The sequence below is a fragment of the Festucalex cinctus genome, chromosome 4 (genome assembly GCF_051991245.1).
Source record: "Festucalex cinctus isolate MCC-2025b chromosome 4, RoL_Fcin_1.0, whole genome shotgun sequence".
Taxonomy (NCBI): domain Eukaryota; kingdom Metazoa; phylum Chordata; class Actinopteri; order Syngnathiformes; family Syngnathidae; genus Festucalex; species Festucalex cinctus.
The window spans coordinates 30,494,698-30,511,729 of NC_135414.1; the positions used below are offsets into that span (position 1 = coordinate 30,494,698).

The 17,032-nt window shown below is 38.1% G+C and overlaps 1 protein-coding gene across 1 annotated transcript; it reads right to left on the reverse strand.

Moving 5' to 3' along the window:
• Positions 1-648: 648 nt before the first annotated feature.
• LOC144017088 (prepronociceptin-like) lies at positions 649-12,719 on the reverse strand. Its single transcript, XM_077518334.1, has 3 exons — positions 12,633-12,719; positions 5,519-5,659; positions 649-2,925 (listed from the first exon to the last, which is right to left on the reverse strand). The coding sequence occupies exons 2-3, from the start codon at positions 5,651-5,653 to the stop codon at positions 2,386-2,388; spliced, it is 675 nt and encodes a 224-aa protein (XP_077374460.1). The 5' UTR covers positions 5,654-5,659; positions 12,633-12,719; the 3' UTR covers positions 649-2,385.
• Between the last annotated feature and the right edge of the window lie 4,313 nt (positions 12,720-17,032).

Here is a 17,032-nt window from a genome sequence, read left to right on the forward strand (position 1 = left end):
GAAAGGCTATTACCGGAAGTTGAGTTTTCGATATAGCACATCGCCTCAATCAGAGCATATATTAATATTGTACAGTTGTTTTATGTTTGAATAAATAAATAAATAAATTAATACTTTTTGGATCACCTTTTGTGATTCAGTTCGTTCAAAGAACATTTCTATTGTGAACAAATAAGCCCAGTACACGTGAATCCTTTGCTGCATGACAAGCCACAAAACAAATAATCAACTATTTTTATTTATGGACATGTTTTTAAATTTCACCTATTTACAATCACCTAAAAAAGAAAAAAAACTAACACAAAAAAAGACCACAATGAGAGTTAAAATACCAAACAGTATGTATTAGTACAATATGTAATGTTCATTAGCATCAATGTACTGAGTATGTATGTTGAGTCAAATGTCTCTTGAATTTATATAATGTAGCATTATTATTATTATTTTTTTAAATAATCCATTGGCCACTTAACAAGGAAAGGGGAGATGGAGTTTTCTTTTGTACCACAAGATGGTAGCAGAGGAACTCATTCAGCTCAAAGACAAGGAAGTCCAATTAAAAAATAAAAAAAATAAAAAGATTCAGCAAATTAGTATCAGTAAATGAATAAGTGTACAACTACACCAAGGACAAGTCAAAAACCAGAAATGAATTAATGCTTTATCACATATTATGCATCAGGGCATCAGATTTAGTATTTAAATGTTTATAATACAAGCAATGTCACTGGTAGTTGCTAAAATTTCACAATGACCTTTGAGAGCTGCACAAAAAATGTTTTCAAAATTACTTTTCATCGTTAGCCTTGCTAAAGAACCACACATCCCATTCAGTACTATTTCCATGATAACATTTTTACATTCAGTTTTATATTGCCCCATTTTTCATACGTCACAAAGGCTTCAGCACATCGAGGATGAATGGTTCGAGGAATTTTAGTGTAGCTCGCTCAGCCATTCATTCGTGCCCACATATTTTTTTAGCTTTAGCCACGTGAATCCATCAAGCCATTTTACTGCGCATAGCAGGTTAACAATCCTTGTTTATTATCATACTGAATTTGCTGTTGAGGTTGAAAAATTGTCCAGGCACATTATACTGCGATTTCATTTGAGCATCATGTTTTTGTTGACTTGGAAATCTACTAAAGGAACGATCACTAAAAATATTCTCCTTAAAATGTCATTCTGGAAATAAACCCGTCACTTGAATATATAGCAAAATCGAAATGGAAAAAAAAAAGGAGAGAATGAGCAGTCACTCAAAACTATTCAGAGGGGATTTTCGAAAAGTTGATTCATTTCAATTTGTACGTATGCGGAATAATTAAAACAGTCACCACAAATTGACTCATGGTGTGCCCTACTGAAAAGGGATTCGTGGCACACCCTGCCAAATCAAGAATTTGAGCAATTAAGACAAAATCAAGCTGTTACTTAATTTACACTGAGTCGATCATAACTTTTTGAATAACCGAGAGAGACTGAGGAGTCAAAGCCCAAGTCAAGGTGAAGACTTTGTGGACAGAACAGAAACCGACAACTGAACTCACCTTACAAGTAGGCATGTAACGATAACGGCTTGTGATATCTCGATATTAAAACTGCCACAATCCCATCGTCATCATGTCACGATATTAAAAGAAGCACAACTTTAAAAAAAAAAAAAAAAAAAAAAAAAGTCAGGTTGATTTCCATTTCTGCAGTTCCAGCACCCTCTAGTGGCTATTTTATTTTTTATTTTATTTTTTTTAGCGCCGTTTAATTTTCACAAGGCATGTTTTGGCCCTTCTATGTTTAAAATCCACGCTAATGGTCAAGATGAAGCGGAACGGAATATGCTTGTGAGTCAATATGTGGATGAACTCAACATGTGCGCATTAGCAGACAATATTAAGTGTTATTAAAGAATTGTAGGTTGTTTATATGCATTGTTGTTATGTACAAAAGTACAATATTGTCTTTTTTTTTTTTTTAAATGTTGTGACTTTTTTTTTTTATATCCCCAACCTCCCCACAATATCGTGATAATTATATCGTGACCTTCATATTGTGAATAATATCATATCGTGATGTTTGGATATCATTACATCCGTACTTACAAGTAGGTTGTGGGAAAAAAAAATATTGGATGAAATAAATCAAACCGTTACATTTTAAAATCAATGACAGATTTCCACTAGCAGAAGCGACCTATTGACGTGAAAGCATCCTAACACATGAGCACAGTAATATCAGATATGAGTCACATGACAGTACATGTAAATAAATAGACGGTCCACACACAGGCACTAACTGGGAATTGGGCCCTGCAGTGTAAATCCAGCCCAGGCTACAAGCAGGACATCAGGGCGGGGGGGGGCGATGGCGATTGGGTTGCCCGCTCTACACCTCGTTTTGCTGACTGAGCTCCTCGGAGACGCTGTTGTACTCGGTGGCCCGGGTGCTCATGCCCAGGTACTGTTTGAGGAACTCGCTGAAGCGTTTCTGGTTGTTCCACTTGCGCGCCGACTTGCGGATGCCGATGAAGCCGCCGTAGCGCTTCTGGTAGGACCGGGCCGGCGCCATCAGCTTCCGGTAACCGTGGCGGCCCTTCACGAAGCCGCCGAACCTCTTGGAGACGTCGCCCGGAGCCGCGTCGCTGTCGTCGGGGCCCCCGTACCCTTCTTCGTCCAAGGGCGGCGCGTCGCCGAGACTTGCGTCTCTTTCGTCCAGTCCCAGCGCACGGGTCATGTGATCGAACCGCTGCAAGGCCAACGGCGTCTCCTGCCCGTCCTCCGTTTCCACTTCCTCTTCTTCAGCGGGGAAAAAACCCTCCACTTCCTCCTGGGACCTTTTGGGCATAGATGAGACTGACAAGGACCCGCGACAGGTGTCCCAGGAGGACGCCGGTGAGGTGGAGCCTTCGCACCCAAGGAGACACTCCTGACAGGGAAAAAAAAGGTGAAAGGATTAACTCTGCATGCTTTTTCTGTCTTATTTTTTATTCCAGAAAAGAGAAGCCTCAACAATGGGGAGTTGGCGAGAAGGCTCAACTCAACTCAACTCAGCTCAACTCAACTCAACTCAACTCAACTCAACTCAGCTCAGCTCAGCTCAGCTCAGCTCAGCTCAGCTCAGCTCAGCTCAGCTCAGCTCAGCTCAGCTCAGCTCAGCTCAGCTCAACTCAACTCAACTCAACTCAACTCAACTCAACTCAACTCAACTCAACTCAACTCAACTCAACTCAACTCAACTCAACTCAACTCAACTCAACTCAACTCAACTCAACTCAACTCATCTCAACTCATCTCAATTCAACTCAACTCAACTCAACTCAACTCAACTCAACTCAACTCAACTCAACTCAACTCAACTCAGCTCAGCTCAGCTCAGCTCAGCTCAGCTCAGCTCAGCTCAACTCAACTCAACTCAACTCAACTCAACTCAACTCAACTCAACTCAACTCAACTCAACTCAACTCAACTCAACTCAACTCAACTCAACTCAACTCAACTCATCTCAACTCATCTCAATTCAACTCAACTCAACTCAACTCAACTCAACTCAACTCAACTCAACTCAACTCAACTCAACTCAACTCAACTCAACTCAACTCAACTCAACTCAACACAGCTCAACACAGCTCAGCTCAGCTCAGCTCAGCTCAGCTCAGCTCAGCTCAGCTCAGCTCAGCTCAACTCAACTCAACTCAACTCAACTCAACTCAACTCAACTCAACTCAACTCAACTCAACTCAACTCAACTCAACTCAACTCAACTCATCTCAACTCATCTCAATTCAACTCAACTCAACTCAACTCAACTCAACTCAACTCAACTCAACTCAACTCAACTCAACTCAACTCAGCTCAGCTCAGCTCAGCTCAGCTCAGCTCAGCTCAGCTCAGCTCAACTCAACTCAACTCAACTCAACTCAACTCAACTCAACTCAACTCAACTCAACTCAACTCAATTCAACTCAACTCAACTCAACTCAACTCAACTCAACTCAACTCAACTCAACTCAACTCAACTCAACCCAACCCAACTCAACTCAACTCATCTCAACTCAACTCAACACAGCTCAGCTCAGCTCAACTCAACTCAACTCAACTCAACTCAACTCAACTCAACACAGCTCAACACAGCTCAGCTCAACTCAACTCAGCTCAACTCAACTCAACTCAACTCAACTCAACTCAACACAGCTCAACACAGCTCAGCTCAACTCAACTCAGCTCAACTCAACTCAGCTCAACTCAACTCAACTCAACTCAACTCATCTCAACTCAACTCAACACAGCTCAGCTCAACTCAACTCAACTCAACTCAACTCAACTCAACTCAACTCAACTCAACTCAACTCAACTCAACACAGCTCAACACAGCTCAGCTCAACTCAACTCAGCTCAACTCAACTCAACTCAACTCAACTCAACTCAACTCAACTTTACGTATTTCAGGATTGGGAATTCAGGTATTGCCTTTAGCCAACAGAGGGCGCGCTCGCCTCTCTCCTCTCTTGAAAAGCCGGAAGTGATCAAAGCCCCGCCCCTAACCCCACCCCTCCACGTTAAAACACTGCCAATAAGTTAAAACTGAAAAAAAAGAGAAGTGAAACTGAAAACCTGTGACACTCGAAAAAGAGAGTGTAAAAAAAAAAAAAAACATCTGCAGATTGGCATTGAAAAAGACATAATCCAAAAAAATATGCTTAAAGAAAATAGCGTTATTTTTAATGTCTGTATTTTATTTTTCAATACAGCCTTTTACAATGCCAATATTTGTTTTCACTGATCGGGAGGGGGGGGGGGGGGGGTCACAAAGACACATGGCTTGAATTGAACATGAAGTCAGCCATTTTGTTTTGAAGCAGCCATTTTGGGCAAATTCCTGGGCGAATACTTCAACAAACAGCTACTGTGGAATTTGCATGTATAAGCCCCAAAACCAAGCGGAGTCAATGTATTCCAAAACATTTTCGCCAAAGCTATGGAAAATGTTTGAGAATTCGACTGGACATGTCAATCGAAAAAGTATCCCAAAGACCTGACCCAAATTAAACAGGAAGTCAGCAATTTTGCTCATCAATGGCTTGATTTGAAGAGAAAATTACTAATTTTGAGGGACAATTGTTTCCTGGTTAATCTTTTTCTTTAGAATGGTCAGTGCAAATTCATTCTGATAAACATACATTGTTCGTTAAATACCTCCCTTGTAATTAAGTGTACTGCTAAGTGAGCCGAATGGTGTTGTCACAAGGCAATAAATCATCATTTTGTGCCTTCATGCCCTCAAACGTCTTTTCTTTTCCGTGTCGACTTGTCGAGAAGAACGCACACGCGCATCCCCCGGAATCAATTAGCCACAACAAATTAGTCAAAAGTCAAATGGCAAAAGGCTAATTTGTTGAGTCAGACGGAGGGAGAAGTGGAAGGTTTGCCTCTTATCGGCAAATGAAAATGGAGTCTGTCAGGAAAGCTTAACGAATAGCGCGCGAGCGTACGTGCGTGTAATGTGTGCCATATGCGCTCACCATCCTGTTGAAGGTGAGCCGTTTGGGCAGGATGAGGCTGCAGGACAGGCAGTCATTTTGACAGTCGACTTTCGCGCCATCAGCGCCGAGCAGCGGCGGCAGCAGCAGCATCAGGAGCGTCGCCAGCGTCTTCATGATGGTCTGCGGGACAAAATATCAACATGGGACAATCTTTCGTCTTCCGATAAGTGTTTTAATTATTTAGCTTTTGTTGAAATAAGTCACGCGGAACAACATAAACCATTTGGGAGTCACTGTAAAAGTGACCGTGTCATAGTGTCATGTGTTGCTAGGCAGAATATGTAGAAGATAAGGGTCAATTCCCAAAATATTTTAAGCCCTAAAACCAGTTCCACTTAGCAACATGAAGTTTAGGCATGTCAATCTTAGCTTTATCAACAACAAAAAGTCTCAAGAAGCCGTGCCCACACAGGAAGTCCGCCATTTTGTTTCAAAGAGGCCATTTTGTGGGTTAAACTTGAGCCATGTACACAAGTTCAAATGGATTAATCTTAACATTTTGTCATGTCATGTAACGTCTCAAGAACCCATGCCCACAAAGGAATGTCCGCCATTTTGTTTCTAAGCGGCCATTTTGTGGGTTAAACTTGAGCCATGTACACAAGTTCAAATGGATTAATCTTAACATTTTGTCATGTCATGTAACGTCTCAAGAAACCATGACCACAAAGGAAGGTCCGCCATTTTGTTTCTAAGCGGCCATTTTGTGGGTTAAACTTGCACCATGTACGCAAGTTCAAATGGATTAATCTTAACATTTTGTCATGTCATGTAACGTCTCAAGAACCCATGCCCACAAAGGAATGTCCGCCATTTTGTTTTAAGCGGCCATTTTGTGGGTTAAACTTGAGCCATGTACACAAGTTCAATTGGATTAATCTTAACATTTTGTCATGTCATGTAACGTCTCAAGAACCCATGCCCACAAAGGAATGTCCGCCATTTTGTTTTAAGCGGCCATTTTGTGGGTTAAACTTGAGCCATGTACACAAGTTCAATTGGATTAATCTTAACATTTTGTCATGTCATGTAACGTCTCAAGAACCCATGCCCACAAAGGAATGTCCGCCATTTTGTTTCTAAGCGGCCATTTTGTGGGTTAAACTTGAGCCATGTACACAAGTTCAAATGGATTAATCTTAACATTTTGTCATGTCATGTAACGTCTCAAGAAACCATGACCACAAAGGAATGTCCGCCATTTTGTTTCTAAGCGGCCATTTTACCATTTACGGTCTGTGTTTCCAAAGTGGTCGCCATTGTAGCGTGACATACTTGTAGACCGTCGGTGAAGTCGGGGTCCTTTTAAATTTTCCAACTTCGCAAGTGAGATTTCCGAGTTCAAGTGGCGTCACCGTACACACTTCCTGGTTTGAACTCGGAAAAGTCCGACTTCCGACCATCCTCGAATGCAGCATAAGATATCAGAGGAAAACGGCTGCCATTTTGGCTGTGAAGCAGCCATTTTCAGTTGACAAGCAAAGGCAAATCTCTCCTCAAAATGTTGAACATAAAATTGCTAACCACATGTGCCAGACATAGGTGACAATTAACTGTCAAACATTTTAGTTTTTGTCATTGCGTGTGGGTGGAGCTTGACGGGAACATTGATGAATCACCACAGAACATGAAACTGTAAGTAACTCAATTCCAAACTTAAAAAAACAAAAACAAAAACAAAAACAAAACAGAAACTTGGTAGCCCAAGTCTTCTGCTTTGGTATAGTGGCCATTTTGGTGTCATATTGGTTATTTCCAGGGTCCATTAACCCCTTGAACTCGAGATTTTGTCTGATTGTTACCCAATTTGAGCTATGCTTGACAAAGTGGTGACGCTAACTTTTTAAACATTTGCGTTTTCGTCATTATGTGTGTTTGTGCAGAGTGTGATGGTGAATGGCAATGACTCAAAAAAACAAAAAAAAACAAAAACAGGACCACTTTACGTATCTCACAATGATGAGCACCCTTTAAAAAGAATACATGCATTGAACAATAGACCTTATTAGAGTCAGACATCTTGACTGGTCTCCGCCAGAAGAAGAAGAAAAAAAAACACAAGTGCTGCTAAATGACAAGTGACGGAAAAGCTGAGCGTCACCATGATAATAATAATAATAATAACTATCGTGTCTTCACTGAGACGCTTCAAAGAAGGCGAATGAGCGTTTTCAAGGGCGAGACATGAAAGATGACATTTACTGACGCAAAACGAGACGAAGAAAGCTTTTTGACCTCATTTCAGGAGCGCACGAGGAAAAAAAAAGTGCATTTTCCACTCGTTTAACAAACTCATTAGCTCCTTTTATTGACGCCTCCCTTAAATGAATGCCCCTGGCAACAACACTGACTCATTGCTTCACTCACAAAGATTCACTAAACTCGTGTACAAACGCTTATACGTACGGTCAATTAATTTTTCACATGAAAATTCCCACACACAAAGACAGTGATGTGCGTGCACGATATCGGCATTATCGATATTAAAAACAAATCTTCCATCTTCAAATCTACTTCTACTTTCTGACGTGACTGAAGCAATCTTATGAGGATTTTTTATTTTATTTTATTTTATTTTATTTATTTATTTATGTATGTATTTATTTATTTATTTATGTATTTATTTATTGCAATGTGGTATAGTAACTGCGCAAAATGTTGATGACGAGTTCGCCTTGAAAGGATCCCTAGAAATGGACAAACTGGCTCTAAAATGGTTCCCTCGAAGCAAAATGGCAGACTTCTTGTTTTTTGGAATTTTTCATTTTAGGTAGTTTTGATTTTGTTTTGAGTTTTTTTTTTTTTTTTTTTTTTAGTTAGTTTTAATTAGTTTTCAGGGTGGTTCTGTTAGTTGTTATTAGTTTTAGTTATTTAATAAATGCTTTGTTTTAGTTTAGTTCTAGTTTTAGCATTAGTTTTAGTTGTTGTTTTTTTTGTTTAGGTTTTTTTTTCGTTTTGTTTTTTTAAATGTGTATTACTTGTGGATAATATTAAAAAAAAAAACAGCATGGGAGCGACGTCATCTTTTGTTGGTTTTCTATTGGCTGCTGCTAGATGACGTCACTTCTGTGTGACACACTTTCAAACCTCCTCATTCCGGTTAATATCAAAATAAATCTCCTTCAAATCATCCCCAACGGATCATGCATTAAATTAATTACCAAAGACGGAAACGAGAGGACGTTTTTTCTTATTATAGTTAGTTTTAGTTCATTTTGTCAACATAAAATGTAGTTTCAGTTTGTTTTCATTTTTTTTTCTTTTTTTTAAAAAAGCATTTTCGTTTTTATTTTATTTTTTTCTGTCATGAACTGGAGGTCGGATCCCAAAGCGCAGACACAAATAAGATTTGAACGATTTATTCACATCGAGAGGCATGGAACAAACTCGACTCGACGAGAAACAAAGAGTTGCACAGTGATAACAGAGGTAATAACAAAGACACACGCTTCTCGGGAGGCTTATATAGACAAGGAATCGATCGGATTGGTTGTGGCTAGACATGTGGGTCACAGGACTGACATGGAATGATCTGATTGGCTGTTGACCAGGTAAAGGGATTAAAGATTCCTGACATCACATAACATCACATAGCCTAAAACCAGTTGAAAGTAGATGTTAATTGACACTTGTTACATCAGTACATAACAGACACTTGACCTCAAGGTCATGAACCCAACTTAACAGGTCATGAACTCAAACTTAACCCTGGCATGACCCCAGACATGATCGTTAACGAAATTGTTTTTTTGTTTTGTTTTTTTACTTTAGTTTTAGTTAACTAAAATAGCCTTGGTTAGAGGTGATGGAGGCCAAAACTGCTTACTGTCATTGACCTTCTTATTGATTATTTTTTTTTATATCCCCAATCATTGAGTGCCATATTGTTTTTTTCCCATTGCAAATAAGCAACTATATACACTGACTGAATTTGAGCTAAGACATCCCGTCGACTGTCAGGTTCACCTGGGAGCTCCCTGAAAGCAATTCATTTGTTTTTAATGAACCGATTAACTGCCGAGTAAACCAGCTAATTAAGCCCATTAACTGTCTGCACTGGTGGAGGTTCTGCTACGATTACCTCCAACCTTCCGCTCAGCACCCAAATCCACAGAAAGGTCGAAGTCCTCTTGAACTTGACGAAAACGGGAGGGGGGTGGAGTCAAGCGTGAAAAAAAAAAAAAAGAAAATGTGGTCCAGCATGTGGAAACGAGTCGTTTCTTTTTTTCTCTATGATTGCTTTCCTCCCATCGAGAACATGAAAATGACTTCCGGCGACCTAAAGCCGGATTATTCATGGACGATTGAACTCACTGCACATTCTTATTACCAAACTCCAACTGGTTGCTCAACTTTGTGGTGGTTTTCCTCATCGTGTTTCTTTTTTTTTTTTTTTTTTTTTAAGGAATAATTGACCACACATTTGCATGCAGGGTGCAGAATATGTTTTTATAACCTTACTCCTGTTATTTTATAGATATATTCATTTATATAAATACTAGAGGTGTGAATTGCCTCGTACCTGGCGATTCGATCCGTATCACGATTCATAGGTCACGATTCGATTCGATATCGATATTAATTTACAAATCGATTTTTTTTTTACTCAAATTTAGAAAATACGATTCAGTAAACTTGTACATGTACACTGTAAGATTTGTATGAAAATGTATTATTTATTGATCTGAAACAGTATTTAACAAACAGGTTGTAACATTTTTCATGTTTGAACAGCGTTGAAATAAAATATTAAGGCTTAATGTTCCATGAATATAACATTCTTAAGGTGTGAAATTTAGACGTTTTGTTGAATATATTTCCATCAAAAATGGATATTAAAAAAATCGATTCGGGTGCCTGTAGAATCGATTCGAGAATTGCGTGCGATATATTGCCGAATTGATTTTATTTATTTTTTTACACCCCTAATAAATACAGTCCCCTCCAAATGTATTGTAATGGCAAGGTCGTGTTCCTTTGTTTTTGTTTTTGTTGTACACTGAAGACAGTTGGAAGATAAATGTTCAGAATTCCAGCCTTTTGGTGGAAACAGGGATAGGCTCCAGCACCCCTGCGACGCTTGTGAGGAGTAAGCGGTACAGAAAATGGATGGATGGACATTATATTTTGAATTGCAACATTCCAAAAACTAGTGGAGGTAAAAACATCTCCAATATAAATGTGATTTTTTTTTTTGTATGTAATCAGGTTTTATATTTAAAATTGTTTGAATTCTTCCTATGGCGGGGTTATGACAGGCAGACACTGTAAGCTAAATCCAATTCTCCCCTGTTCAATGTGTCTTGGCGGCGAGTTCACGCGCACAAATATGGGGTCACGTCCGACAGTTTATTGATCTTCTTTTTGTTCGGCTCTCCAAGGTGAGACGTTGTGAACGTGTAATTTTTATTTAGACGGGACTGGTCTAAGAAAAACCTAACGAGCGGTATCGGCGACACTTGAGCATTGAAAGCGTTACTGCTCGATGCCTCGCTCGATTAAAAGATGTGATCAACAACTAAACACATAGAAGAGTCCACTAACAATCTTCTTCTTCTCCTCTTCGCCTTTGTCAAGGCTGCTCCTCCTTTTGAGAGAAGTAAAAGCCAAAGAAAAAGCTCGTGCAGGCCTCAATCCCGTCACCTTGTGACATAAACGCGCGTTTAGCAACACGTCTTTTGTGAGCCGGTGTGAGAAAACGAAAGCAACGGGGAGGGATAAACGCGGTCGGTCCACCCCGCTGCCCTCCACAAAGGAGTGCCCCGTTGTTTTGGGAACATTTCCTCTTTGGATGAACATTAAATCAGCGCCGCTTTCACGCCGGCATCCTGGCGTGTGACTCGTGACTGCATGCGCACTATTTTAATCCCCCTTTTCATCCTGTCTTTACAGTCTTTACTGGTCTCTGAAGGGGTCTTTGATATTTTCCCCATGTTTGTCTTTCTCATGTGGGCTACGTAATCCCCCTTTCATGCAGAGACTCTGCACAATTGCAACAGCGATAACAGAAGATCTGCGTGCATCTTTCACACAGGATGGGTCAACATGACAGGTCGTGATTGCCGTGGATGCCCACTGGGGTTTAGGGGTGGGGAACCCCACGATACGATGCGATATGCGACACAAGGCTCACGAGAACGATTATCTCACGATATGATGACAACGCGATTATCAATATATTGCTCAGGTAATAAATCCACGATATTCTACAATAAAACTAATCATCAAATAATGATAATAATAATAATAATAATGATACAATACATAAATCTCAATGAATAATAATACAAATAAATAATAAATAAATAATAATAATACAAATAAAAAATAAATATATATATATATATATATATATATATATATATATATATGTATGTTATGTGTTTCTATTTTGTTTCTATTTTTTATAGAATGAACCGACCTAACTTTTTAAATCATTTAACCTAAAAAGTTGGTAAAAAATTAAATAAATAAATAAATACATAAATAAATAAATACATAATTATAATATCCCACAAAGCAACCCAATTTTTGGGTTGTTTTATGGGTTATTCATTTGACCCAACTTTTTTAACTGAATAACCCAAAAAGTTGATTTAGTCCCTTTTTGATCTAATTTGGGTTAATTTTAACTGTTTTAAGAGTGTATTTATTAAATTAATATAAAAAAATAAATGAATAAAGTTGTTTTACATTCTACATGTTTCAAATGATTAAATAACATCTATTAGATCCTATTATGAATGTTATTAATATATTTTAGATAACAGATTTCCTTTAATAACATAATGGGACCTTAAGGCTGATCTATGAGCGCATTGGCTGAAATGGGGAAAATCCCTAACGATAAATTAAGTCGAAATCGGTCCATCCACATCAGCGGAGCTCGAACGGAGTTCAAAGTTCAAACCGTTCTCATTTACCATCATGCCTTGCTGGTGACGGACAAATAAATTAAGCGTATTTATTTGTCAGACTTAATTGGTTAAATGAATGAAGCAATCCAGTTTGATATGACACTACGACAATTTCCAAAGATTTTTTTTCAAAAGTGTATGAAAGCCCCCCGCCCTGACCCGCGTGCACTCCTTACCCGTGTTCTGGTGACAATCCTCAAGGTGGGGGTCCCTCAGGTGCAGGCTGGAAGAAGTTAAGTTTCCTCAGTAAAGCGGCGACGTTTGTGGCTACGTGGAGGATGCGGGCGAGCGCTCTTATAGGGATAGGTCCCCCCACCCCCCACCCCCCTCTACCCATCGCCATCACTTGCCACCAATCACCAATCTCCTCCTCTGCCGGTTCACTCTCTCGCCTCCTCCAAAGTCCGCATGGAGGGAAGGAAAGGGAGAATGCAAGACACATGCAAGAATAAATAACAAATGATAATAATAATAATAATAATAATAAATAAAATAAAATATAAAATAAATAGAAATAAAATACATAAAATACATAAAATACATAAAATACATAAAATAAATAAAATAAATAAAATAAATAAAATAATAATAAATAATTGCAGTGTTGCAAAAAGCTCGAAATGCATAGAATAGTACGGCACTGTTTTTAACTCATTCACTCGCAGGCGTTTTCACTGAAGCAATGTCCCCCCCCCCCCTTCCCTCCCGGCTGTTTTACTGGATTTGGACTGGTTTTGCAAGGCCCACAGAATATTGTGTTCTATTGCTATAAAAACATGGAACCTACTAAAAGAAAGATTAGAGTCTCTTCTTTCATCACGAAAAAAAAAAGTGTATTTGTATGCGTTTTATCATTAGTCACAAATCAGGTCAAAACACCGGGGGAAAAGAGCTTGTTGCAACATGGTTGATCTCTTATACTCTGCTGCCACCTGCGGGCCGTTTTTTTTTTGCAATAACTACTATTGCTTTAAGCGACCTCATCAGGGCAGATGCTGCATCAAACCTCGAACACTATATATATATATATATATATATATATATATATATATATATATATATATATATATACATGTATGTTAGGGGTGTCAAAATTAGTGCGTTAATTTTGAGTTAATTTAAAGTTCTTTTAACGCCACTATTTTTTTTAACGTGCGATTAATTTTAACTTACTTATTTGGAAAGCCTGTACTGGGGAAATTCCAAATGCAACATAGCAGACAAGTCCACGTCAAAATCGAGAAAAAAAATAATAATAATATGCATGTATTTGTGGAGACTGGGGTCAAGTTATATTTTACAATTTTAAAAATGTGCAGAATTTCACAAATTTTAAAGATTAGATAGCTCATTCGTCTTTTTATTTTTACAGTACATCTTTTTAATTTTAACTCAATTTTATGATTATTAGGAAATTACTGTATTAACGTTAAAAGATGCAGCCATATTTCTATGAGTTTAACATTTTTGCCACACTTTTATTTTAACAAGAGTATGAAAAAAAATATTTTATTGTACATTTTATTGTACATTTAAACGATTAAAAAATTTAATCGCCTGACACCCCTAATATATATATATATATATATATATATATATATATATATATATATATATATATATATATATATATATATATATATATATATATATAGCCCCTGAATTCATTGTTGTTAGCCAAAATTTTTGAACGCACGCACGTGCGGAGGAATCGCTGTCCGATGACTTCCCCATGTTCGACTGTTAGCTCCAGACGTGAATTTGGGTCCACAGTGAATACATGAATATTGTTGTTTGTGACGACAGCTAAAATGAGTCTCCAATGATGAGTGGTAATTGCGGTCATTTACTGTTTAGCGATATCAGCCATTTCCCCTGGGGGGGAAATCTTAACGAGTATTTAATTAATGACATTGCATCATTTATGAGAAGCCGATTCTATTCACCGGATCGGAGACAAGCTGGATGCAGACTTTCACTTGGATGTGCCGTCTTTTCTTGTCCTTGACAAAACAGTTTGTCACGTCTTCGTTGCTGGCGTCAATTTTCTTATTTAGCAAATAAGCTAACTGGTATAAGATACAACAAGGCTAGCTAATTATTCATTGAGACGCATACTTGACTCATTTAGCCATTTTCAGCAGTAAAATGTTCATATTTTGTCTATAATTAATGTGCTAACTTCATTATTTTTCGTTTACAATTAATACCTTTAAAAAGTATTTTTTTTTTCTGCTTGCTGTCGACTGATGATGACATCACCTGTGTTGAGGAACGGCCAATCATGACTCACCTGTTTTCTGGGTTTGGTTAGTAAACTGAGCCATGATTGGTCGTTACTTCCTCAGCACAGGTGACAGGTGACGTCATCATCAGTGATATTTATCGTATCGCGAGCTTCATATCCTGATAATATCGTATCGTGACATCGCTAATGAAACTCAACCATTACATTTTTAAAATATACAAAAGTGAGTACACCCCTCATATTTCTTCAGATATTAGATATAAATGACAATTTGAAACAATAAAAAGTAGTCAATATGCAGATTATAAAACAGTCTCAATGTATGGTTCCCTCAAAACAACTCAAATAACTAAATTCAGCAATTAATTAGTTAGTGAGTATACTCCAAAGTGAGCATGTCTACTGTACCACCTGATTTAATGAACAATATTTTCCGGTATTAACAGCATAATTTTGAAAACTCAAATAAAAATGTATCGCAGCACAGTTCTCAAACACACTTGACTCTTTTACTGCCACACGTTATCAAAGAAAAACTGATATGTCAGAGGCTTTGATCATTGACGAAAAGAGATCCAATACTTCCATCTGCTGGCCATAGTTTAGAGTGTTTTAGATTCCACAACCCATTGACCAGGCAGCGCTGCACTTAGACGTTGCACTAAGAAAAAATTAAAAAACAAATTGTTGACATTATTTTACGTTTACGGCAATATACGTCGTGATTTTACTGATCGTTATTAAACGTTTTTGGCGGTCAAAGAGTTCATGATTACATGAAATCCAAATATCACAAAACCCTCTAAACTTGGTAACATTTCACGCTAAACATTTATTCCGGGACGCGTCCTGACAAACACGTAATTGCCTGTCGTCATTTCTTCGCGTTAAAACGCTGACAGTAATGAAGCGCTGCCAGCGTCGAAGGCGACGAAGAGGACGAGGACGAGGAAGGGGACGACTGTCACTCCCCAACAAGATGGCGGAGGAGTGACAGCGCCGTGTCATCCTCGCTAAATAGCACGTTGGGCTCCCTCCCTCTTTTTTTTTTTTTTTAAATGCTTCAATAACCAGTCAACTCATCGGATCAAAAGTGGCGGTGAAGGCGAAAACAATTCAACTGCGGTGATGATGTGTTGCTTTATTTTTCATTTTCAAACTTTGAGCTCAAACTTCAAAGTCAGCCGGAGTTCCTTTTGTACAACGTCAACATAAGGGAGCTCCGTGTCGCTTTGTGTTTACGATCCGTGAGCAGAAGCTTTTGTGTCTTTCGGTTAGGGGATGCCGTCCGTCCGCGGTGCTCATGATGATGGAGAGGAGGGTGGGCGGCTTTGCAGGTTTGTCAGACAGACAGGAGAGATAGATAAGCGGTCTTATCTGGTCCGTGCCAGACGCGGCGGCCCCCCGTCCAATCCTGCGCCCGCTCGAAACAATTCATTGACTTATTTCACCCGAAGACCTCCAACGAGTGCATTGAGGTGCAAGAGGGAAGACAAAAAAAGGGGGGAGATGAAGAGGAAGGCGCTGACGTCAAAAAAGATCGGATGACGTACTTTGCTGACATACCTCAGCACAGCACAGCACATCCACTTGCTTTTTCTTTTGCAAATGTGCCCCCATAGGAAATCATAGAAATCGAAATCATCTTTTCCGGCGTCGTTATTAACATCAACTTATGGCTATCATGCAAAGTGTCAAAACAAGTTTTCTAATAAAAAAAAATAAATACTTTTTGTCTTTAAAAAAAAATGATTTTTTTCCGTTCTATAAATATGACTTTTTTTTTCTTAGAAAATATTACTTTTTTCCTCCCTAAAAAAAATAAAATAATTGTGGTTGTTCTTGAAAAACAATAAAAAGGATGAAAGACTTTTTTTTTTTAATTCTCATTATCTCATAAATATATATATATATATATATATATATAAATATATACCAAGATTATGTATTGTTTAATTATATTTTTTCTTGCAAGATTACACGTTCTAAAAACTTTTTTTTTTTCTTTTTAAATTGAAAACAAACCATCTGTAAGATTGTGGTTTTCCTCAATAAAACTTGGTGTGTTTTTTTGTTTTTTTTTTCCCCATGACTTTAGATTGCAAAATGTTTCTTTAAAATAGTATGAGTTTCTTATGACATCACTCCTCTTTATAATTACGGTACTTTTCCTCCCCCAAGGTTAGTTTTTATTTATTTATTTATTTATTTATTTTTAAGTTATCCATGTTGTTCTTGGAAAAAAAAAACAACACAAAAATATCTGAAATTAAAGCTTTTTTTCTTGGAAAAAAAAAAGATTTATTTTTTTATTACTTACAAGATTAC